The 23,480-nt window shown below is 35.9% G+C and overlaps 2 protein-coding genes and 1 pseudogene across 2 annotated transcripts; all 3 read right to left on the bottom strand.

Annotated features, from left to right (window-relative positions):
• Window positions 1–9,822: 9,822 nt before the first annotated feature.
• LOC113727403 (pentatricopeptide repeat-containing protein At1g11290, chloroplastic-like) lies at window positions 9,823–13,085 on the bottom strand. Its single transcript, XM_027251551.2, has one exon. The coding sequence runs from the start codon at window positions 12,814–12,816 to the stop codon at window positions 10,393–10,395; it is 2,424 nt and encodes an 807-aa protein (XP_027107352.1). The 5' UTR covers window positions 12,817–13,085; the 3' UTR covers window positions 9,823–10,392.
• A 1,422-nt stretch (window positions 13,086–14,507) lies between these two features.
• On the bottom strand, window positions 14,508–17,184 carry LOC113727402 (uncharacterized). The gene is made up of 2 exons (XM_027251550.2): window positions 16,940–17,184; window positions 14,508–15,709 (listed from the first exon to the last, which is right to left on the bottom strand). The coding sequence occupies exons 1-2, from the start codon at window positions 17,085–17,087 to the stop codon at window positions 14,640–14,642; spliced, it is 1,218 nt and encodes a 405-aa protein (XP_027107351.1). The 5' UTR covers window positions 17,088–17,184; the 3' UTR covers window positions 14,508–14,639.
• A 2,327-nt stretch (window positions 17,185–19,511) lies between these two features.
• On the bottom strand, window positions 19,512–23,053 carry LOC113724461 (uncharacterized; annotated as a pseudogene).
• Window positions 23,054–23,480: the final 427 nt, after the last annotated feature.

Genomic DNA, 23,480 nt, shown 5'->3' with positions numbered 1-23,480 from the left:
AACGTAATTCGAGCAAAATGGGAAAGGGAACGGACCATATGGACCTGGGCGAACTTTACCAGAGAATTTAATGAGAAGTACCTCCCACCTTTAGTCCAAGAAAGGAGGGAGGACGAATTTATTGGACTACGCCAAGGGACATTAAGTGTGGCGGAATACGAAACGAAATTCACCAAACTATCCAAGTTTGCCTCAGAATTAGTAGCCACGGAACCGAGAAGAGTAAGGCGATTCATACAGGGATTGAACTTGGACATTCAAGAGGCGTTGGCAGCAGCGCAAGTGAATACGTTTACGGAGGCCCTTGAGAAGGCTCAACGAATCGAGAGAGCCAAGGCACAAATAAAGGCCTCCCAAACTCGGAAAAGAGGTGCATCGGGCAGTGGATTGGAAGAGTTTAGAGAAATGATGGCACCTTCTAAAGTGCCAAAAGTAAGCCAGTTATCCTATCCGCCATGGACAATAGGGGCAGTTGAAGAGAGGTCTACTAAAGGAAGTCAAATTGGACCCAAGGAGATTTCCCAAGATAGTCAAAAGATGACCTCTCCCTTGATTTGCGGTTACTGTGGAAAGGCCAACCACACCGAAGATGCTTGTTGGCGAAAAGGGGGAAAATGTTTAATTTGTGGAAGCAGTGAGCATCAAGTGAGCAATTGTCCGAGGAGGCATCCACGTGAGGGTAGTACTCAGTCACAAGATGGAACGAAATCAAAACCAGTGAAAGAAAGAGGGAACCGAACCAATGTACCGGCCAAAGCATATGCATTAGACAACCGAACGGTTCCGGACTCGCCTGAGGCTAATGAAGGTAAAAAAAAAAAAAAAAAAAAAAAATTCGAGAACGAAATTTCCTAAGAGGGGGAGAGTGTGAGAACCCGTAAAACCCTAATATTTTTCCTAGGGTTTATTTCCCCTTAATTGCATGTTTTCTGCATTTTCTGGTTTAGAAATATTTTTTTAGTGGTTTTTAAGAGCAATTATAGTTTTTAGATGATTTTTTCTAGCATTGGTGAATTTTTAGAAAATTAAGAATATATATTGGATGTGGGACCCACTAGTGCGAAAAGTTCGGAAAAATTCGGCCAATAAGGTTAAGTTTCGGATACTGTGAAAAATTTATCGGGTGTTAAGAGATAAGTAGTGTGTGTTAAGTGATTTATGTGAGAGAGAAAAGAAAGATAAGAATGCATTTAATGAGGTGACAAGTGTCACCTTCTCATTGGTTGGACTTTAAGAAACACTATTCACATTCTTGACTTTTTTGACCAAAGGATTAAATATCAAAAAAATTCACAAAAATTACCATTTTCTTCTCCTCCATGGCCGGTTCTCCTTGAGCAAAGAAGGAAGGAAATTCTTCAACTTTCAAGCTTCCATATGCTTCAATCTTCTACAAACAAAAGCTTAGATTAGTTTTTACTCCATAAAATCTTTCCTTTTAGTGATAGTAAGTGTATTAGTGAAGTTTGTTTGAAGGTCTAAGGTGGCCAACCTCTCTACATCTCTTGTTACTTGGTAAGTGATGCTTGAACACCCTACTACACCTAATGATGGTTATATTATGCTTAGAAGTGGCTTGAGGGTTGGAATATGTGATTTATTTCTTGATTGGAAGTGTTTTGGTGAAGTTTTCCATTTTATGATGAATTTTCTGGTTTAATATGAATGGGATGTTGTGGCCTTGTATAATGAATGGTAATGGTTTAAAATGACTCTAGTAGGTGTGAATTGTGGTTAAATGCAATCAATTTTGGACTTGGATGGAAAAATGGAAAGTTAGGGTTCATAAACTCCTAATTCTGTCCGGTTTTAGATCATAGGGTTAGAGGCCGAATTGGACTTTTCTCAAAACGTGAAAGTTGTAGGTATTGATGTGTTTAAGGTGCCTGTAAAATTTCAGGGCATTTGGATTAGTGTAGAGTGAGTTATGATGAAATTACTGTAGCTGTTCTGCTTTGGCCAGAATGCGAAAACTGAGTTTGTATTTGGCTATTTTGACTGGAATTGGTTTGGATTTTGAAGTTGGTGTCTTCTGATGAAATGTAGCTGAATGTCTTAGCTAACATATGCCTTTGGAATTTCGGCATTTGGACTTGTATAGACTGAGTTATAGTAATTACAGTTTTGTGTGATTTGCAAACCTGTTTTGGGAATTCTGGTATAGTATTTTGCATATTTGACCTAGTTGTGTTAGGAACTGGACTGAGTGACCTTCTACATTGTTGTAGCCCTGTCTCTTAGCTTCGAAACGGTGGGTCTTTCACCCTAATCCAATAATTGTAGTGCCTTTAGTGCCATTTCCGCAAAATGTTGTCACGCATTGTTTTATCTGAAAATGTTTTTAGCTTGTTTTTCGTAGTTCTTGTTGTATTTATATGACTTTAAGCCTAGTGAATGGCTTTTGGACATGAGATTATTCTATATGACATGTTGGGACTGATTTGAGAAAAATAATGAAGCCATTATTGGCTGGAAAATAGGTAAACACAAGAGATATGCCGTCCATTTATTTTCTTGGAAATTGAATGAGTTAAAGTGGTTTTTGGAAATGTATTTTGTATCAAATTGAACGTTTTTCCTTGGAAGTGTCTTCGGGTCCTTGAATAAGGGTTCGAAGGCTAAGTTTCGGTTCGAATTTGTATATTGTCATTTGGCAAATAAGGTAACCGTTTTATCTTTTGAAAACATGATACCTCTTCCGTTTCAAACTTCAAAGGTTCCTTAAGCCTTTCCAACCTATAGAGGTATGAGTTCGGGTTTTATCGGCCATAAGTGCATTGTTTCTAAGCAAGGTTTTAAGTGTGGAAGTTAAAGTATTTTGCCTTCCTTTTTCACATGATTTTTATCAAGGCATTGGTTATTTATTGGCCACTTGAATATATATGCTTTTGAGTCATATGAGCAATTTCGAAAGAATGTTTTCTTAGCCTATCTATTGGAATTTTGAATTGTTTTGAGTTAAGTGTTCCCTCTTAGAGATTTTATAACCCTCTTGGTTTGGGTTGCATTAGGGTTATTCTTGTCCACGGATCCAAATGCCTTCCTTACACTTTGAAAGTCTTTTATTCGTTTACTCGCGAGTAGTCGAGTATTTCTTGATTGCATCTAAATCATGTTAGATGGATTGTAATGTGGTCTTTGTGTCTTTTAGGTTTCATTGGTGATTGAGAAGTGGGCGTTATTTTACGTGTATAGGTGAGTGTTCCTTGTTTGATTTGTTTCCTGATTATATGGCTTGTTTGAGTGATTGATAGCATGCTAAACGCTTTCAATGATTGCTAAAATGATTTTGAGGCGAGTGTGTACTTTACCGCACTTAGTCTAAATGATTGTGAAATTTTAATGATTGAGCGATTGAAATGTTAACTGTGCATGAATGTAAGCCTTCGGGCTGAACTGGCCATTGCCCCTTGTTACCGGTCGTCTCGAGCCAGAAGCGGACTCGGTCGGGCGACAAGGAAATTGGGTGAACGTTTCGGTATACTCGAGTATTACCCTGTAGGTTGGTGGAGCCTGGCCAAAAGCCAGGGATGGGGAGAATGAATGAATGAATGAGTGAATGAATGGACGAGGGGTTTTACTCATGCAAAATGCATTTTTCAAATGATTGAAGGTAGGGGAAAGAAAGGAGAATGAATGAATGAACGATTGAACGAATGGCTCCTTGTGAGCACGTATCCTTTTCATGAATGTGGTTACCGCTTTATTTGTACTTGTATCTTGAATTGTTGTTAAATGTATTGAATGCATTGATTCTCTTGTTGCCTATGTGTACGGAACCTCACTGAGCTTTCCAGCTCATTCCTTTAGTTTTTTTTTGTTTTCCTTAGCAGGGGAAGACGTGCAAGGATGGAAGCTACGTATAGTCTAGCCGAACTAGTACTTTTGGCTCTTTTGTTATGGTTCTCGCCCCAATGTTTGGTGGGCTGGTTGTATGGAGAACGGAGAACCTTTGTACCTAGTTGTATTGCTTTTGGGATGGATATGTATATAAGTTTACGTTTAAGTTTGAAATTATTGATATTTCGTTTGTTTTATGGACTCTATTGTCTTCTCCTATAGCGACTGACTGAGTCCCGGCGAGAGTTGGGCAGGCGGTCCGCCGATACCTTGGGGTACGCCCTAGGGAGAAGTGGGGCCGTTACAGAAATCATCTCAAACATGGTTCATTTATGAATAAAAGGTCTAGAAGCATCCAACATTCATTTGGTAGGTGATTAACACCAAAAGTTTCAAAATAACAAATCTCAATTCGAGCTAAGCCATTTGACTAGCCAAAACTAGTGTTTTCTATCACTGGTGCAGTTCTGTAATTTGGCCATAACTCAGTCAATTCAACTTGGAATTGGGCATGGTTGATGGCATTGGAAACTACATTCATAAGACTACAATTCATCAGAAGAAATCATTTTGAAATTCAGTTCATAGCTATCTCAAATTCAAGCAACAAGTCCCAGTACATCACTTACTCTTGAGCAGAGCAATAAAACAGAATAGGTAAATTTGGTGAACTAGTACGGCTCACTCACTTCGAATCAGGAAATGCATTTTATACCGCAACTGATAGTGTCTAGTTTCAAATGCCGCAAATGGCACTTGATTTCGATATCGGAGCAAAGAGTTATGATCGTTCAAAGTTCACTGCCATAGAACCCCTGTTACGCGAATTCCAGTTTTGTTCTTGTCCAAAACTCAACTTTTTCTTAACCAAATCAAGTAATTTTTTGTGGAACCTTTCCACACAACCTAAAAAACACATCTACAACAAATTCAATGTCATTTGACCACAAAAAAAATCGCACTAAGTTCTCTGCAAAAACAGGGCAGAATTCGGCTCTTTCTCATGCAAGCTTTGCTTTGATTTTCTTTCCACATTTTCAACTTATATCCACTAGTTTAACACTTAATCAACATAAATAACATTCAAAATCATCACATCAGTCCAACATGTCCATTGTGGGATTTCATAGAGCCCACTCAAATGATTTCCAACAAAATAAAGATACCCACATGAAGCTACAAGCTTCCAAGTGAAATCTAACTCACTAGAATCAAGTTTCAAAAGTTGGATGATTTACTACCTCTTGGTTGATGAAACTCAGAAATTTCGGCCACCAAGAGCTCCTAGAAAATTGTAGAAATGATGCTCTCTTCCTAGTCCAAGTGAGTCTCCAAGTTATTGTGAGTTTGTGTAATGAATTTGGAGTGAAAAGGTGCAAGAAAATGAAGTGAGATGATGAAGGGTTTTGGTCTTCTTCCTCCTTGGAGTTTTCGGCCAGCAAGGGTAAGGATAGAGAGAGTGAAATCTGATGTGGGAAGCTTCTCATGGAAGCTTGGTAGTTGTAGTTCAAATTTTGCACAAAAGTCAACTCTCAATAGTGTGCATACGCACGCGTTTCGTGCTCGATTCCTCTCGGTTTGTTTCACTGGTGCACTAAACCTCTAATGCACTTTCTTTAACACTATTATTATTCACTCTTAGTAGTCTAACAATAATTTTCTAAAGTCTCTCAATTAATCGCGCGCGCGAAAACGCGAACTTCCGACTTGTGCACGATAAAGTGAAATTTCTAAGAAATTCTTGTAACGATAGTATAACTAACTAACATTTGGGTAATTAATCATGAAAATAACTATTTTAGGGTAAACCAATAAATAAGTGAATAAATCGATAAAATAAATAAAATAAAATAAAATAAAATACGAGTCCTCACACATTCACCCATTCCAACAAAAAAGACCAAAGAATCCGGATGAATATCTTTCATCTCTAAGTTTAGACAGTACCTAACTTAGCCTAATACTTAACACATTTTCCTTTCGCCAGTTGATACCAAGATTGTCCAGCCTTCTGCCTTTTACACCAGTAACACAATAACCAACAGAAGTACCAACAAGAAAATTGCTAACAATAATTTTCTTTCCCTTGCTCTTAGCCTCTCAATTGTAGCATTCTTAGAGTCCATGCTCCGTACTAGTCCAGGAATCAGGGCTGTTGACTTTCTACACATTTTTGGATCATGCCATTCAAAATAATTGCATCCTTTTCCTTTGTCACCCTTCACAGCCAACATCATAAAGCTTTAGCACAAAACTCAGAAACAGAGACAGAAAAGTCGAAATCAGAAATAGAGACAACCATACCTTCTTGATTGCACAAGTGAAATATCTTCTCCCAAGATTGTTGTCTGTCCAAGAAGTAACCATTATTGCTCACTGCTTGCAGTCACAATTTTTCATTGGTTCCATGAGGAGCTAAATTGAAAATAGAAGAAACTCGATACAAAGTTTTTGCCTAGATCTTGCAACTTTTTGCCAGAATGAGGAATTTTTTTGTCTGATTAAAATGGGATTGTGGCTCCTAGGGTTTGTTCTTGAGTTGGAAGAAAGAAGATGAGGAAAGAAGAAAGTAAAGGATGTCATCCTCCTACTTTATTTTGTGATTTATTTCTACACATGATTACTAACTCCTTGATTAGTGAATTTTAGCCTTTCATGTCTTTGTTTAACAAGACAAAAGGCAAGAGAAAGCTGAAAATATTAAAAAAAGTGTTTCAGAAATTTAAAAATTGAAAAAGGGGTTTTAGGTGTCAGCACGTGATCTCATGTGACTTGGTTCTGGTTGAAATTGAAGAAATTCCATCAATTGTCCACTTTTAGCGCAAAATTGAATATATTGGGGACCAAAATTGATTTTCGAAATAGATTGGGGACTAATTCCGCGCATACACTATAGATTAGGGACCAAAATTACAATTCTTCCAAAAAAGAAAGAAGGGTGGTGTTTCGAAGGAAGAAAGGGGAAAGAAATGATTTTCCTAACTAAAAAAAGGACAAAAAAGGAAAGAAATTATAAAGCATAAATAAATTATAATCTTGTTTATAAGGAAGGAATCACCATTCCACTTTAGTTAAAAGTATAAGAGAGTTATATCGAAATTTTTAAAAAATGAGGGGCTATGGTGTCTTTCAACAACACCACAAGGGAGTTTGATATGTTGGTTGCCACAATCTTTAGCTTATTTAATATTAATTCTCTCGTCATAGTTTATTTATATTGGTTGCAAGGGAAGTTATCTTCATAGCAAAGAACCTACTCATCCCCCATTTAACTAATGATGAAGAGGACTAGGATGGGATCAAGATCAGCCATTTCCAGGCTGGGGCTTAAGGGTCCAAAGGGGTTTATTAGTGGATGGTCAGTAGTCTCCCCAGCTGGTACTGATAGCCTCCAAAGCCTAATTCATCAATCAAAATAACAAAACATATAACTTACGAAGTTCAGGATGTTGCACTCGACAAAATCACAAATCTACCCATTTGGATTGCAAGTTTTTGGAGTTTTTATAGAAAAATATAGTGTAACAATGTGAGAAAAAATAGTGATTACAAAATGTATCGAGAAAATTTTCCTGCGAAAACATGCAATCCAAACAAGGAATTTTCTTGAATGCTAAGTATAAAGGCAGCCAAAAAAAAAAAACCAATCATGGATGCTGAAAGGGGAGAACTGAAGAATGTGAAAGAGGAGGCATTGGAACAACCATTACCAATGCTCAGACATTAATTCATTAACATACCCACGTTTATGGCTGTTAATTAATTGAGATGCAAATGGCAAAGAAATGGGTTGTTTCCAACCTGGGCTTTAACATCTCTAGGAATTGCGCAAGTGATCAGACATAAGTTGTTTCTAACAAAGGAATATCCTCAAACGGTTATCCTTGTCTTAGAAGCTACACTTCAATTAAATGTGTCTATAACACCATTTCAGTAATTACACCAACACATAAGTTTATATGAGTTGTACTCTATGCAAAAACGATTGCAACATAATTACACATTCTACAAATACCCAGTTGTCTCCATAAATCAAAGCTTTAAATTATCAAAATGAGGACATTTCGGTAAACATGCCCAAACACATGCTGTCCTCAGTTGTATCAAAAGATTTAAAAAAACTACACAACATTTCACATTTCCAAAAAACCTCTATCCATGCGGTTGAAATTCAAAACCTCTTTTGACCACAACTCGCTCTTATATAGTATAAATAAAAATGCATTGGAAATCATTCAACTTATGCACTCTACAGAGCTTTCCAACAATTTTAGTAATGAAAATTCTCTTTTTATCTCAAAAAAAATTGTCATCATTGGGATTTTTTTTACTTATTTTGTTGGCTTCCGATTTCATGCACTATGTACCTCCTGTGTTGATGATTACTTCTGCCTAAGTCTCAAGTACTCTTTTTTCCCCTTCTTTATCTTTCTTTTCTTTCTTTAAAAGATGATTATCAGTGGTCTATCTCTTAATTCTTTATGATTTGAGCCTGTGACCTCTCATTTACTAGTTAAATGTCTTATCAATTAGACGCTTTATTATTAAAACATTTAAAATTGCTGCTCCTTTTTTCGGAAGTTCTCCACACTACACTAGTGAAATTCATCCTCAAGCATATATTAGTGTGCAGTTCTTGGGGGATTATGGGTGTGTTTGGGAATGAGATTATTTGAAATAGTTACTGTAGTACTTTTTACGATATAATGTACGTGAAATAAAAAGGTGACTGAGAAAATAGAAAGTTCTATTGAAAAATATGTTTGTGACACAAATAAATAAATTTTGGCCAAATATGTAATTGGCAGAGCAATCCAAGAATTTTAGTTGGTGCAATCAATGAGCAATTTTTTCACCTTTAGGTTTACAGTCGTTGCCATTTTGAAAAGTTTTAGCATAAAGTATCCAGGTCTTATAGACTTGAATCCCAAGTGTGGTACTCTCCTACACGACTGAGATAACTTCACTCCCCATAGATTTTGTCACATATTTTCATTCACGTTAAACTATTTAGTGCAAATGCCATGTTTCTCTTTGTACACTCCTTTAAGTTGTTTCTACTTTCTTTCGAGTACTAAAGAGAACTAACAAAGTAGTCAAAGAAAATCTTCCATCCAAGTCCCAAAAAATCATGTATACATTAGGTCGATTGTTACAAATTCCTCCATCAATTACCGTGGCGATATGTGACCATAGTTGTCCTCATCTAATTACTCTATGAGGTAAGCCTCATTTGTCTATCCTAAGGAATTGTATGATCAACTATTATAACTAGCCTATTTTTCCTATTGTTTTGACAAGCCAAAAAGTTTGATTTCCAGGAAAATCCAGCTAAGAATTCAATCTGCCAAAATTATCTTCTCAGTATAAACTCGGTGTTTGATTTGAAACTTAAATAAAATAAGTTTCCTTTACTTTCAAAAGACAAATTATATTGTACACACACACACACTCTTAACTAACAAAAATATGGAAATATTTTGTGAAATAACCAGGATTATAGTTGTAAGCCCAACGCTTGGGGTACCAAACTGCAATACAGTTGCTTACTATTTTGTTTTTGAAACTAAATAAACTCTTTTACGCAAACAAAATTAGCATGCCCTGTTCAGCAGTTATCAGAGCACGATTCAAGAAGAATAATTAGGAATAAGGACAAAGATTAAGCGGATCAAACTAGTAGTGAGAAGTCCTCAAACCACGAATCAAGTTCTTGAAGCCATCAAATTTAACAACGTGACAAAATTTAACAGGAATGGGAGTAACAAATGCCATGTAATGGAAAACAAGAAGCGTGTACAACCAAGATATTCACACTAGCTCCCAGATATACCGATGAAGGGATACTCCTAAGCATCGCAAAGACAGGGTCAAGCAATGTCTATTTCTCAGTAAGTTTGGTGCTGTACGCAGAAACTCCTAGCTTGGGTCAGTTGAGTAAATGTAACACCAGACCTAGATCCTAGTACCAATAAGCAACAGTGAACAGGCCCAAGTATGGCTCACACAATTGCATATTATGTGTGATATTCTTCACAAGAAACTGTTTCAACGTAGATCAGATATAAGTACATCTTAACCTAGGGCTTTGCTTTAGCAGTTCAAATTATATAGACATATACAATGAACTAACTACAACAACCATAACTGAACATGTTCAGAAAGGTTAGCTAGCTTTCTAGCTAGTAGGACTGTTGATGCAGAATTCTGCCTCACCCCAACTCAATCTTCCAATATGCTGATGCCATGATGCAAGAATTTTTTCTTTGTTTTTGATTACACGAGTAGATCAAGAATGCTACCTGACAAGTATACGAGTAAGGAGAAGAAATAATCTCAGCAACCTGTACGATATTAATTGTCATGGAATTAGAGGGCAGCCTTTGAACGTAAAAGTTGTTCACACTATGTACTTCCAGCAGTTGAGGGGCCCAGTCCTCACCTTTATGGGTCTCCTTGTAAAAATGGTAAAAATGTCTCCTCATAAATCTCTCGTCTTGACCATGAAGGTCCCCATATTAACAGGATTTGAGCTCTAACTGTTAGGGCAGATCACCAATAATCACCACAAGAACAGGTTCCATCCTTGAAATGGTGGAACCTACGCATATCACGTACAATAATTGCCCTTTTGGTTACAAGAGAGATGTATTTCGTTGCACTGTGACAGTCACCACATACTCGAAGATTCTTTCTGATATGGATTGGTGTACCAGGACTTGTATTTAGGAGTGCAAAAGCAATAGCAAGCTTCTCACTGTGGCTATTGAGCAACTGCTCCTGGACGTCATCCTCCACATCATGAATAGAATTAGTATCAGGAACATAGCCAGCTGCTTTAATCTTATCCATCAATTTTTCAAGGTATGAGTAGATTCTTTTGGATTGTGGATGATTAATGCTCCCAGAGTAGAAACTATGAACCTCATTCTTCAGATCCACCAAAGTGCACCCGGGGGTTTTCTGAATCCCCGTCTTCTCCATCAAACTTCTCACCTTGGCCACTTTGTCCCACATTGAAGCTGTAGCATATACATTAGCCAGTAATACATGGTATCCTCCATCATCCGGGCCTAACTCAAAGAGTTTCTCTGCTGCCATCTCACCGAAATCTACATTTCTATGAATCTTGCAAGCCCCCAACATGGCTCCATAGACATTGATTTCTGGCTTAACTGGCATGCTTTGAATGAAGCCCCAAGCCTCATCAAGCATCCCAGCTCGACCAAGCAGGTCAACCATGGCCCCATAATGATCCATGGAGGGCTCTAAGCCATATTCCTCTGTCATGATGGTAAAATATTGCCGCCCCTTCTCTATAAAGCCTGAGTGGCTGCAAGCTGATATAATAGATAAAAATGTCACCTGGTTTGGTTTTGTATGTCCTTTTTGCATTTCATCAAACAATTCTACAGCTTCCTTTCCAAACCCATGGGTCCCATACCCATCTATCATAGCATTCCATGTAGTTACATGCTTATCATCCGTCATATCAAATAGCTTCCTTGCTGTGTGAACAGCTCCACATTTTGCATACATGTCCACAAGAGCAGTCATAACAAAAATGTTCCTGTCTGAATAGTTTCTTATAGCAAGTCCATGAATCCACTTTGCTTGGCGTAATACTGATAGCTCAGCAAGAGCAGTAATTACACTCACCATTGTAAATGAATCAGCTTTTACATTCTGCATTTGCATGTCAGAGAAGAGACTCAAAGCTTTGATCACATGCCCATTTTGTGCGTAACCTAAAATAATAGCATTCCATGAAACAATAGTTTTTCCTTGTAACTTTTCAAATAATTCAGTAGCAATATCAATTTGTTTGCATTTGCAGTACATGGAAATCAAAGAGTTAATTACTGAAACTGCAGAACCAAGTTCCAGTTGGTTAATCAACGCATGAATTTCCTGTCCACGATGAAGGTCACCCAAATCAGCACATGCAGTTAAAGCAGCCATAACAGTAACATTACTCGGTCTCAACTTTTCATCCAACATTCCATCAAAAAGTTTCAAGGCCTCTTCAGAGTTTCCACTCTGCGCATATCCATCGATCATTGTGTTCCACGAGACAACAGTCTTGTAAGTCATCCTATCAAAAACCAAACGTGCAGTCCCTACTTGGCCACATTTTGCATACATATCAACCAAAGCAGTCTCAACATTCACAAACGACTCAAGTCCACTCTTTGTCACATACCCATGAATCGACATCCCCATCTTCAAAGACCCAAAATTAGCACAAGCAGGCAGGATAGAGACAACAGTAACCTCATCAGGCCTATGTCCCTCCACCTCTTGCATCTGCAAAAATAATTCCATACCCCTCTTCAACATCCCATTCTGCGCATACCCAGCCATAACAGTGTTCCAGCAAACCAAGTCCCTTTCAGGCATTCTCTCAAACATCTTATAAGCATCTTCAATGACCCCACATTTCGCATACATATGAACAACACTCGTCATCGCAAACACATTTCTCGAAAACCCATTAACAATCAGCTGCCCGTGAATCATTTTCCCTGCCTTAACATTAAAATTATCAGCACAAGACTTAAGCAAGTAACTAAAATTATAAACAACCGGCAAAACCCCATCACTTATCATCCCACTATAAAACCACAAAGCCGAAGCCAAGGACGAATGATGAACATGCCCTTTAAGCATGGTATGATACATAGGATCAACTTTATCTTCTACCAGTTCAAACACTTTCACAGCATCGGTTAGGCTACCGAATTTACAGAACAAACTAATGAGCTTAGTCTGGAAAAGATGCTCCTTGTAGAGGCCGTTTTTTATGATCAGTGGGAGGAATTGTTGGAGCTCTTTCATGGAAGTGCAGAGCTCGAGAAGGATTGCAGTGGGGTGTTTGTATACATGAGAGGGAATGTAGTGCGTGCGTTGTGAGGGAAAAGATGGGAGGGAGAAGGATAAAGGCGTGGTTGACGACGCTAGGAGATGGGGAGTCATTTAAGTGTAAGATATTCACGCCTTTGTTGCTGAATTTGGGGAAAAGGCTGTTTGAAGGGTGTGAAAGAGTGGCGGAGGCAATGGGTGGGCAGATGCCATCATTGGCCGCCATTAGTGTTATAAATGGATAATGTTTGAATACCATTGAAAGTCACGGTCCAAGCGCTTGGAACTTCTCTAGCTTCCAAGCGCATCCCTAATCATGGATTCATCATTCATGGGCAGGGATGATTGCTAGAATCTAGCTTTTAAAGGCCAAAATTTGGCCAATCAAAGAAAAATTCAAAATAAACAATTCAAATACTACCATGTAACTCTAACACAGTTGATATGTAATGTTGCAAATGAACAATACTGAGTTTTAACATCGCTTTTATGAGATTATACAAATTATTTATGAAAATTTTGAAATTGTTTAAAAAACTTGTTCATCGTTTAGGAAAAATTACAAGCTGAAACTTCATAGAAGAGGGCTAGAAGTCTCCTGATATAGAAGATGTTTTTCTGTAAAAGTGGTGTTTCTTGCTTACCTTCTTATTTGCTCGCCAAGAACATATGTCATTTGATGTTTGATACAAATTACATATTTATATCTATGTTATGTAAAATGTTGGAGTGAGGGGTTTTGGTGTTAACTATATATAATTTTTTTAGATTCTCAATTTTGCCCTCGTTAAAACATGAAATAATAACACCCAAAAGAAAGTTAGAAACTCAGATGGCTGCTGGCCACCACCATAGCCTTTAAGACTTGGTGGGATGGGAGCTCAAGGGTTCAGACCCTGCCTCCTACCAATTGGCATTATATGTGGCTTGCCACTTTAAATGGGTTCAAGTGATCCGATATTGATTCAATCTCTATTGGTTTTTTAGTAGGCTTAGTTGGACCCTCTTCCTTAGAATAGGTTAGAATATGAGTTGAAGTAAATGTAGGGTAAACAAGTGCCATTTCACCAAAAAATATATATATAAGTTAAAAACTCCAACCTTTTCCTGTCAATCTTTTCTTTTAATTGGCAGACATGTATACTGTTCCTTTCCCACTACTTCGAAATTGTACTGGATGATCACATTCCGAATGATACGGATAACTATATCTAAGCTAAAAATTACTTAGAAAATATGATTATAAGTTCACTACGGACTCTTCGAAGTTTGAGAACAATTAGCTCAGCGGTTGAGAAAAAAGAATTAAACAAAGTCATTGGGTATAAATTTGGCCCTTGAATCCGTAACAATTTCGTTTACAAATTGTACTGGCAAGCTATATACATATAAAGAGATGGACAACTATATAGTTTACGTCCAAAAGGGAAAAGAAAAAACCTAATATAATTCCAAAAATAGAAGGGTAAGCTAGAATACATTTTTTAAACCTTAAAAAGCAGGAAATTCTCTTGAGAGAGATTTCACCTTTTATTCATTCATTTACGTTTTTTTTGAGAGAGAGAGAAATTTTATGTTGGTATTTCACATGGAATAACTATGGAAATTTTACTGGAAATCTAAAGCGCTAAATAGGGCCTTTTTTTTTGGTATATATTTATATACCAATATGCATATCTTGCATATGCATAAGGTCATCATAAGTTCATAACTACTTAACTAGAGGTTGCAAAAACACATGGGAACTTATTTATAGAAGAAACAAGGAATGAAAGAAAAAAAAATAGAAACTTCACAGAAACAGCTTTACTATAGAAAACACAACCAATTGATTACGTAAATTTGCCACTTGGACCATCTGTCCAATTATATTTGCAGTTCTGTACATTGTACTATTTCATATACACTGAAGACAAACTTAAGACACCTGGAAACTGTTAAGCTTCTTCTGATCCAATTCTAGAGGCAATGTGTGCCCCTACTGCCACTATAACCAGCACTGCAACAACAATGTTTACCAACAATTGTCTCTCCTCGTTTGGCTCAGCAAGGCTTGTAACTGCTTTCTTGAAATTTCCCAGTCCATAATCCTTGCTGCTCGAAGCAACTGCAGTCTGGCTTTGCTTCTCTTTCTCCTCAATAATTTTCCTTGTGAGATTTCCGGCTAGTGTATGTAAAGGTTCCTTACTCTTCTCAGTACTTCTTTTACCATCACTCACTTCTTTCAAATTCTCAATATATTCAGGTTTCATTGGCTTGGCGTTGGTTTTAGGGGTGATCGTCTCCTTCTTTTCATCATCATCACTGGAAATTGTTATTGGTGTTGTCACGGGTTTTATTGCCCCTGGGCTTCTAGCTTGTTCATCTTGACGACCCTTTTGAGTTTGTGGTTGGCTCAACAGTTTCTCATCAATATCTTTGCTTCCTTTGTCAGCTGTAACTGATGGTGGAGCGAGTACTTTTGGTTGAATTTCATCAATAGCCTTCTGAGGCCTGGATGGTGAATCGAGTCCTTTTGGATGAATTTCAGCAGCAGCCTTCTGAGGCTTGGATGGTTGATCGAGTCCTTTTGGACGAATTTCAGCAGCAGCCGTCTGAGGCCTGGATGGTGGATCGACTACTTTTGGATGAATTTCAGCTGCAGCCTTCTGAGGCCTGGGTGGTGGATCGATTACTTTTGGAGGGATTTCATCAGCACTTTTTTTTGACCTTGGCTCGATTGGTGCTTTTGGAGGACTGATCTGTTGCATTTGATCAGTAGTGCTGTCCAGGCCAGATGTAGCTTTTGGAGGAGTTGCTTTGGCTGCTGCGTCTTTCCTCCAGGGCATTGTGATTGTTAAAATTCCTCCTTCAAACTTTGCACGAATAGCCCTGATATTACAACGATCTGGAACTTGATAATCTTCTTGGAATCGGCTCCATTTGTTCCCAGCAACTAATCGTTCCCCACGGACTCTGACAATATTTCTGCCTTCAGTTGAAACCTTAAGGTGCTGATTCATAAAACCTGGAAAAAAAGGCTTTCATAGTGAAGGGTAGCTCTATCTTCTTCTTTCTTTTTCTGGTTCTTTTCTGCTTTTATTCTCTAATTCTTTTCATTATTGTTTCATTGTTCTCTAATTCTTTTTGCAAGAAGATGGACTACTTCATTCTTGATTTTTGTTAACTAATACAAAGAAATACAAGTTTTCAAAAAAAAATATGGAAAGAAAACAAGAGATTATGGGTTAAAGATTGCGGTGGTATGTATAATGGGAATAATACATGTATATTAGCAATTAACTAATCTCTGCTATCCCATGATTGAACTCAAATAATATTTTGGTATCCCAATCTGATGTAATTTAATCTTTTATTTGCGCTGTACTAAGAAATAGGCAATTTAAAAGCAAATAAATCCCAATGTTACTTATGAATCTAGAACATTGCAACCAAAATATTTACAGGTTGAGTTGCAAAACAAACTTCAATCGCTAGTTAATGGATGCATTTCATTACATTCAAAATGTTCAATATATTTAATAAGACTTTCACTGTGTTCATTGGCATTTCATGTATCAAAGTATTGATTTTCTAAAGAAAAATTTTGTGGACTTTTACTCTATTTCTTTAATCAGCTTAAGTTTCATATACTAATATATCATAAAAAGCTTCCTAGCCTATGTTGCATCCTTTTAAAAGCTGCAAACGAATAAAGGAAGGAAAAAGTGAAGAACGCTTCACAACAAAGAAGTCAAATAGGGCATTCAATAAAGGGGATATGCAAACCAAAATTTATGTGCTTTTATTCGAAATTTTAAAGTTTTCAGAGTATGTGTATAAAAGTTTTGCATTATCACGTGGTTCTGCTTTTATCAAAAGCTCTAAGAAGCAAAACAAGCAATACAAAAAAATAAATAAATAAAAAGAAGTAAAGTTAATCTGGAAAAGGAAAGGTCATGTACAAGATTCATTCTTGGAAAGAAGATGCTAGCATTAAATAAAACTTATATCTATAAAAAAACTAAAAATTAAGAATTAATATTTATTACACTGTTTATGTATGTACTAACGGATCTAAATGCATGTTACATTATTTCACTTTAAATTTAATTATCAAATTATGTATATATATATGATATGCATCTAAATCCGCTAGTACTATGAATGCATAAATAATTTACCAAAAAACTAAAAGAGAGAACAAATTTATGAAGCTGACCACAATGGAGACCTTGTCCAATTGTAGATGACATACCTGGAAGAAAAAGCGACAAAATATCTGACTCTTCATCTTGCCGCCATTCCGACATGGGTTTAAAATCTTCGTAAAAATTTTGGACAACGGGCCCCAGACGAGGACGAATAGAAGGTCCCACCCCACCTCTTGCAGGTCTCATCGCCATATCTACAACAACAAAAAAAAAACTATATCTTTTGTGCTTTAGCTTTCAATTGTATCAGATGTATAGAAATCTGTAATTCTCTTGTTGATGAAATACCAACAATTTCTACGTTATATATATGAGTGTCATTTGATATTTTATTTGGGTTTTTACGTTTGATGTTGGAAGTTTGTTGTCCAGGTTGCCTATGGTAGAAACTATTCCAATTTTGTTGCCTCCAGATTGTGCAAGTTTGTGTCTTAATTGGCCTGTTTGCTTAGGCAAGGAGGGATGAATGTGTGATAAGAAGTTCTCTCTTTTTCTGAAGATAATGCTTCCAAGATTCTTTGCTTGCTTTGTACATTTTCCAGCTAATAGAGGGGCTGCAATTGAAACATCACAGCCATGCAAGCTTGTTTGATTCAAGGACAAAAACCTTCCTAGCTAATAATTCTCAGAATTGTAGTTTTAGTCTCTCATGTTTAGTCCGTGCATACGATTAGTTGCCAATACTTCAAGCAAAACGTATCCAGTCTATAGTTTTTTTGGGGATAATTTTAGAAACCTCCCCTGAGGTTTCTGACAATTTCACGCACCTCCCCTAAAATTTGTAAAATTACACAAACCTTCCTTGAGGTTAAGGTTTTGATAACAAAGCTAGTCCAATTAGAAAAAAAACATTAAAAAGTACTTTAAAGAGAGAGATAAAATTTTTACTCTATAAATACCCCTTATGCATGTATATAAGTAGTATTAGTAAAAGAATAAAAATAATTAAAAGTTAGAAACAATTAATGAACACACTTAACCAATCAAAAAGTTCATATTTAATAAATTAGACAACATAAATAAGCAACAAAACTACACTAATGATTACAAGATTCAGCAAAACAGACTAGTTATCTCTTTTAACATAATATATACTACAATTGTTCTGATTTAAAACAGACTAGTTATCTCTTTTAACATGATATTTACTACAATTCTTGTGATTTTAAATAGAAAAATTTTCAAAATTTGCCTTTCTTTTCCCTCCTTTCTCCCGTATTTCCATGAAATTACTTTACAATTGTCTCCTTTATTTCCATGAAATAACTTTACAATTATCACAGTTTTAAAAGTTTCAAAGAAAATTAAAAGGAAGCAAAAGAAAGACAAATTTTGAAAATTTTTCTGTTCAAAATCATGAGAATCATAGCAAAATCATGTTAAAAGAGATGACTATTTTATTTTGCTAAATCTTGTAATCATTAGTGTAGTTTTGTTACTTATTTGTATCATCTAATTTATTAAATGTGAACTTTTTGAGTGGTTAAATGTATGTATTAATTGTTTCTAACTTTTAAATATTTTTATTCTTTTACTAATATGACTTATATACAAGCATAAGGAGTATTTATGGAATAAAAGTTTCATCTTTCTCTTTAAAGTACTTTTTTAATGTTATTTTTCTAATTGGACTAACTTTGTTATCAAAACCTTAACTTTAGGGGAGCTTTATGTAATTTTACAAATTTTAGGGAAGGCTAGTGAAATTTTTAGAAACCTCAAGGGAGGTTTCTGAAATTATCCCTTTTTTTTTTCCTTAGGCAAAGTAGGAAAATAAATAGAAATTCGACAATACAAAAATTTTCATTATGAAACTTTTAGTTTTGGACCCCTAATATTTGGTGTTAGGATCATTGTGGTTCCTTAAATGTCAAATAGTGATAATCATGAAGATTTTATAGTGAAGTAAGATATAAATTTAAATCAAATATATGTTAATTATGTATTAGAATTATAAAACATAGAAACATGGAAAAGCTGATTAAACTTTCTTTTTTATTTTTTATTGTTTGATTTCATTTATTTATTCTAATACCTTCTCATTTGTTTCTTCTCTTTTGCACATTGGAATCGATTCTTTTATATGCTTAATCTCATTGTCTCAAAATTGGTACAACTGCACTATGAATGACTAAATGATAATCCATTTTTGACCTACACTAATTACTAATCACTCAAGTAAAAATATCCATAAAAATACAAGCAATACATACTATAGGTAATTAAGGTGTAAGGGGGTGCTTGGTTTGAGGGTATGGAATTCAAGATTTGGAATGATGTCCATTTTAAGTGTTTGGATAATAGGTATGGGATTGAAGATTTTGGAATGAATTCTAAAAGTTGGCAACTCTCCATTCCTGAGTAATTTGGTGGGTTTTGTTAATTCCTATATTTGATTCCAAGATAATTTTATAAAACATTTTTTTTATGCACTCACCCCTTCACCCTCATCCCGTCATCCTCCCTCTTGTCTTCCCCATCACCTCCCACCACTTGTCTCCTCCTCCACGGCATCTAAAAATTTTTCTTGTTGCCATCACTTAACATCTCAAAAACTTTCACCTTCCCTCTCACTAGTATCACTCCTTCCTCGCCCTCTTGTTTTTTCTTCAATCAAATTAAAGTTTCAATTTTGTGACTTCGAATCAAATGAAATTCGATCGAGACCTACAACAAAAAAGTGGCGGCAGAAGTAAAAAAGCTCGAGACAAATACAAGTAACATGATGGTGACGGCGGACGCAGAAGATTTAGAAGCCGAGCTTGGTGCGGCGCCAGTGGCGGCGCTTGGCATTGTAGCGGATGGTGTTGTCAGTGCGCATGCAGATCCAATAAGGGATGGGCCTGTTCTGTATCTGCTTCTTCCCAGCTTCTTCTTTATCATGAAGGTCTTGTGGGACACATCTTCGGTTGCTAGAAGTTGAAGGAGAGGTCCAGTGGGAGGATGGGTTGGCTTCTGAATAGCTGCAGATAGGCTGAAAGCAAGGCTGCCGATGATTGGCGGTTGCTGCTAAAGGCCCATGTGAATGAACCCAACAAAAGATAGGGCAAAATTACAATAATAATTTTGATACCCATTCCACTAAAAATTGTACCAAGCAGTAGTGATTTCAATGATACTAGGAGCTTATTCCGATACTATTTTTTATAATTCATTCCGTATCCAATTCCAATTTTGGAGCATGAACCAAGCACCCCCTAAGTATGTTATTAAATACTTTCAAATCAAATAATATTTTTAAAAAGAATTATGTGAGTTCTTTAATAAAATTATTAATGTAGCTTGACATCAAAAGAAAGGCTTAAAACTTTAGGGTTACTTACAATAAATTCACCTAAAGATATAGCCTGATTCTTATTTTACTCCCAACTTTTAAATTGTGTCACTTTTCTCCCTGTGAGAGAAAATCGCCCTTCGATTATCTTGGATTTGATTTTTTTTCCTTGTCTTCTCTCTTTTCTTCTTTCACTTTCTCCTGTCTTTTTCTAGTCCTTCTCATATCGTCTCTTCACTCCAGAGCCCCTAAATTCTTTAGATAGGCAATGAATAAAAAAAATTAAAAGAAAAACAAAAAAAAAAAAGAAATAGCAAGAGGTACTAATTTTTTATTTTAACCCTCCCATTCCTCACTACTCCTTTTCCACCCCCAATCGAGTCCTTCCCTGATCATTGGGCCAATTTTAGCGGTTAAGAGGTACCATTTGGATAGATGCAAAAGGAAAGGAATTATCCCTTTTCTGGGATATGGACATAAAGCCTGCAGAGAGAGAGATTAAAAAGGAACTCAAATGCTTGCCCCACTTTTAGCCCTCAATTCTTCAAGCTATGATTTGAAAGTTGAAATTCATCAATCATACTGCACATTATATTTAAAATTCTTTGGATCAGGTAGATGACAAAATTAATTAAAGAAAACTCAATCATGGGTGGCATAATATAACGAGGGTGGAGGTGGAACAAATGCCATTGATGGATGGCAACAACAAACAGTAAATGAGGGTGATGGCAGGGACAATCCATTATATCAAGCTTTTTTTCTTTTTTTTTTTAATAATGCTAGCCAAGAGCAAGTGAAAAATATTTGATAGGAATAAGGATGAAAGAATGAATTAAAGAGTGGGTAAAGAAATAAGAAAATGGCAATGTGAAAAGGGAAGTAAAAAGAAAATATAAGAGAGTAGGACAACAGAGTGCTAGTTTGGTCTAATGGGTAGTGAAATGGGAAAAAAAAAAAGAAGATTAGGGGCAAGGTGAGAATGAGTTCATACGTTAAGTGGATTTATTATAATTGACCCAAAACTTTATTACAAGAATGTTAAATTTTAATTAGAGGAAAGAAAAGAAAATTTGTTCAAAAAATACCCATTAGCAATGTGAGGCACTTACCTTGGCTGGTTATTGCATTCACGATCCATGACTATAATTATTGGAAACATATGTATACAAGTCATGCAAGAATTTGGATAGTACTAATTATTATACAGTCATATTCAAATTAGAATTCTTTGCTCTCCAATTACTTTTTTTCTATTATTGTCTGTGTATTGTTATTCAATTGAAAGTAATTTATTAAGAAGATGTTTTTTAAGCTAAAGGAAATTGATAACTGTTAGATAAATATCAAGTACACTTAGGGATTTTTGTAGGGAGTTTTGAAGGTTTTCTTTTTTCTAGAATCACTTATACCATAAGTACTTTATCAGTATAAAAAAGAGATAATTTAAGAAACCTTCCCTGAAGTTTCTCTTCATATCACCTGGCACCCTTAACGTTTTAAAAATATTACATACTTCCCTTACTTTTATTATTTGTATAACAAAATTTTTAAAAACCGTATTTACTTGCTAAATAAAAATATTCCTAAAACACTTTATTTACTTCAGGAAAATCATCACCTAAAAGACAATATCGAGTAGTGCTACCACATCATAATATTACATTCTATAAAAATATAAATTTGAAAAATAAAATAGATATTTGCATAGAAATACACTTGTACCAATTTAACTCTATATACTCAAAATCGATTTCTTATGAACTTTTTTTTTTTCTAACTGCTTCTCAACATGTAGCCAAACTTTTAAATTGTACTTATCATTATAAAAATCAACTCAAAATAAGCAAATAAATCACACTTCATTGTATCACAATCACAAAAAATAAAGATAAACAAAATTCAATTTATTATAATTTATAAATGAAATATTGCATAGTCATCCAAAAAAATTATTAAGAAAGAATGTTGGAGAAAAGGGACAGAAAAGAAAGTGACTTTCGTTCTTCTTTTTTTAATTTTTAAGCTACATTTATTTGATAGATGCATTATGTGTCAAGTGAAGGTTAATATACTCTTTTTACAATTACTAGGAGAGGTAAGTGATATTTTTAAATTTTCAAAATGCCAAGTGATATTAGGAGAAATCTCAAGAGGGGTTTCTGATATTATTCCTGTAAAAAATTGTTATCAATTTGATTTTCATTGTTAGTCATGATTGATATTCATTAGCTGTCTTAGTTTATCTAAAATAAAAATTTATGGAACAATATTTATTTTAATCAAAACATTGGAGAACAATTTGGCACACAAACCAAACAAAGGTTTTTGGGAACAAAATTGTATTTCTTCCCCAATTTACTTTGAGATGCTTGAAGGATTGCAAGGCAATATTGGTAATGTGGTTAGGTTTCATAGGCACATGCCAATTAAATTGGCTCAACCTGTTGGTTGAACAACTCAACCCAATAAAGGCGGCAAGTACGTGTCAGGAACTTAAGATAGAAGTTGTCGTTTTATGCATTAGCATGTGCGTTTCAGTAATAGAGCAAAATAGGAGCTACGACCTGAAACGATGCCGTTGGAATAATTCTGGTAGTTGGTTAGAATTAGTTATTCTGTTAAGTTCACGAGTGATCAGTTTCCTACTGATTAGCTGCTATTATAAATAGAAGGTGTAACAGAAAGGGGCCATGAGACTTAATATGACTTTTATTACTTTCTCTCTCTTGTTGGTCTAATTCTCTCTTCCTCTCATTTCTCATTTCTTTCCCAATCTTTTCCCCAAATCCTCTTTCGTAGTCACCTTCCTCTTTTGTATCACACGAAGCTCAAACCCAGGAACCTGACATCTGGTATGAGAGCAGCCAATCCTTGGCTGCATTTGATATGAAAATGGCGGAGAATACTCGCTACCGCACCCTGGAAGATCAGATCAAGAAGCAAGATAGCCGTTTGCAGGAGTTGGTGGAATCGATGGCTACTGTGCAAGCCTCTTGTCAACAGAGGTTTCAGGAGGAACTGGAGCAGAAAAGCTCACGATTGGAAGCGCTAGTAGAAAACTTAGATCAGAAGTTTAGCTTGATTGAACAAAAGTTTAACAACTTGCTGAATGTGATGCTGAGGGAAAAATGCTGCTCCGAGCTGGAATCGCGACCTTCAGAGCCGCTGCTGCTGACTCCACCTGCGCATATGAAGCTCGGACATGCGGAGCTCAAAAGTAAGAAATTCAACCCTGTCTTGCCAAAATTGGAATTGCCTATGTTTGCTGCGGGTAACCCTAGGGAGTGGCTTAGGAAATGCCAGAAATA

The sequence above is a fragment of the Coffea arabica genome, chromosome 2c (assembly GCF_036785885.1).
Source record: "Coffea arabica cultivar ET-39 chromosome 2c, Coffea Arabica ET-39 HiFi, whole genome shotgun sequence".
Lineage (NCBI taxonomy): Eukaryota > Viridiplantae > Streptophyta > Magnoliopsida > Gentianales > Rubiaceae > Coffea > Coffea arabica.
Note: the sequence above shows the minus strand (reverse complement) of the source record. Positions and strands in the feature narration are given on the sequence as shown.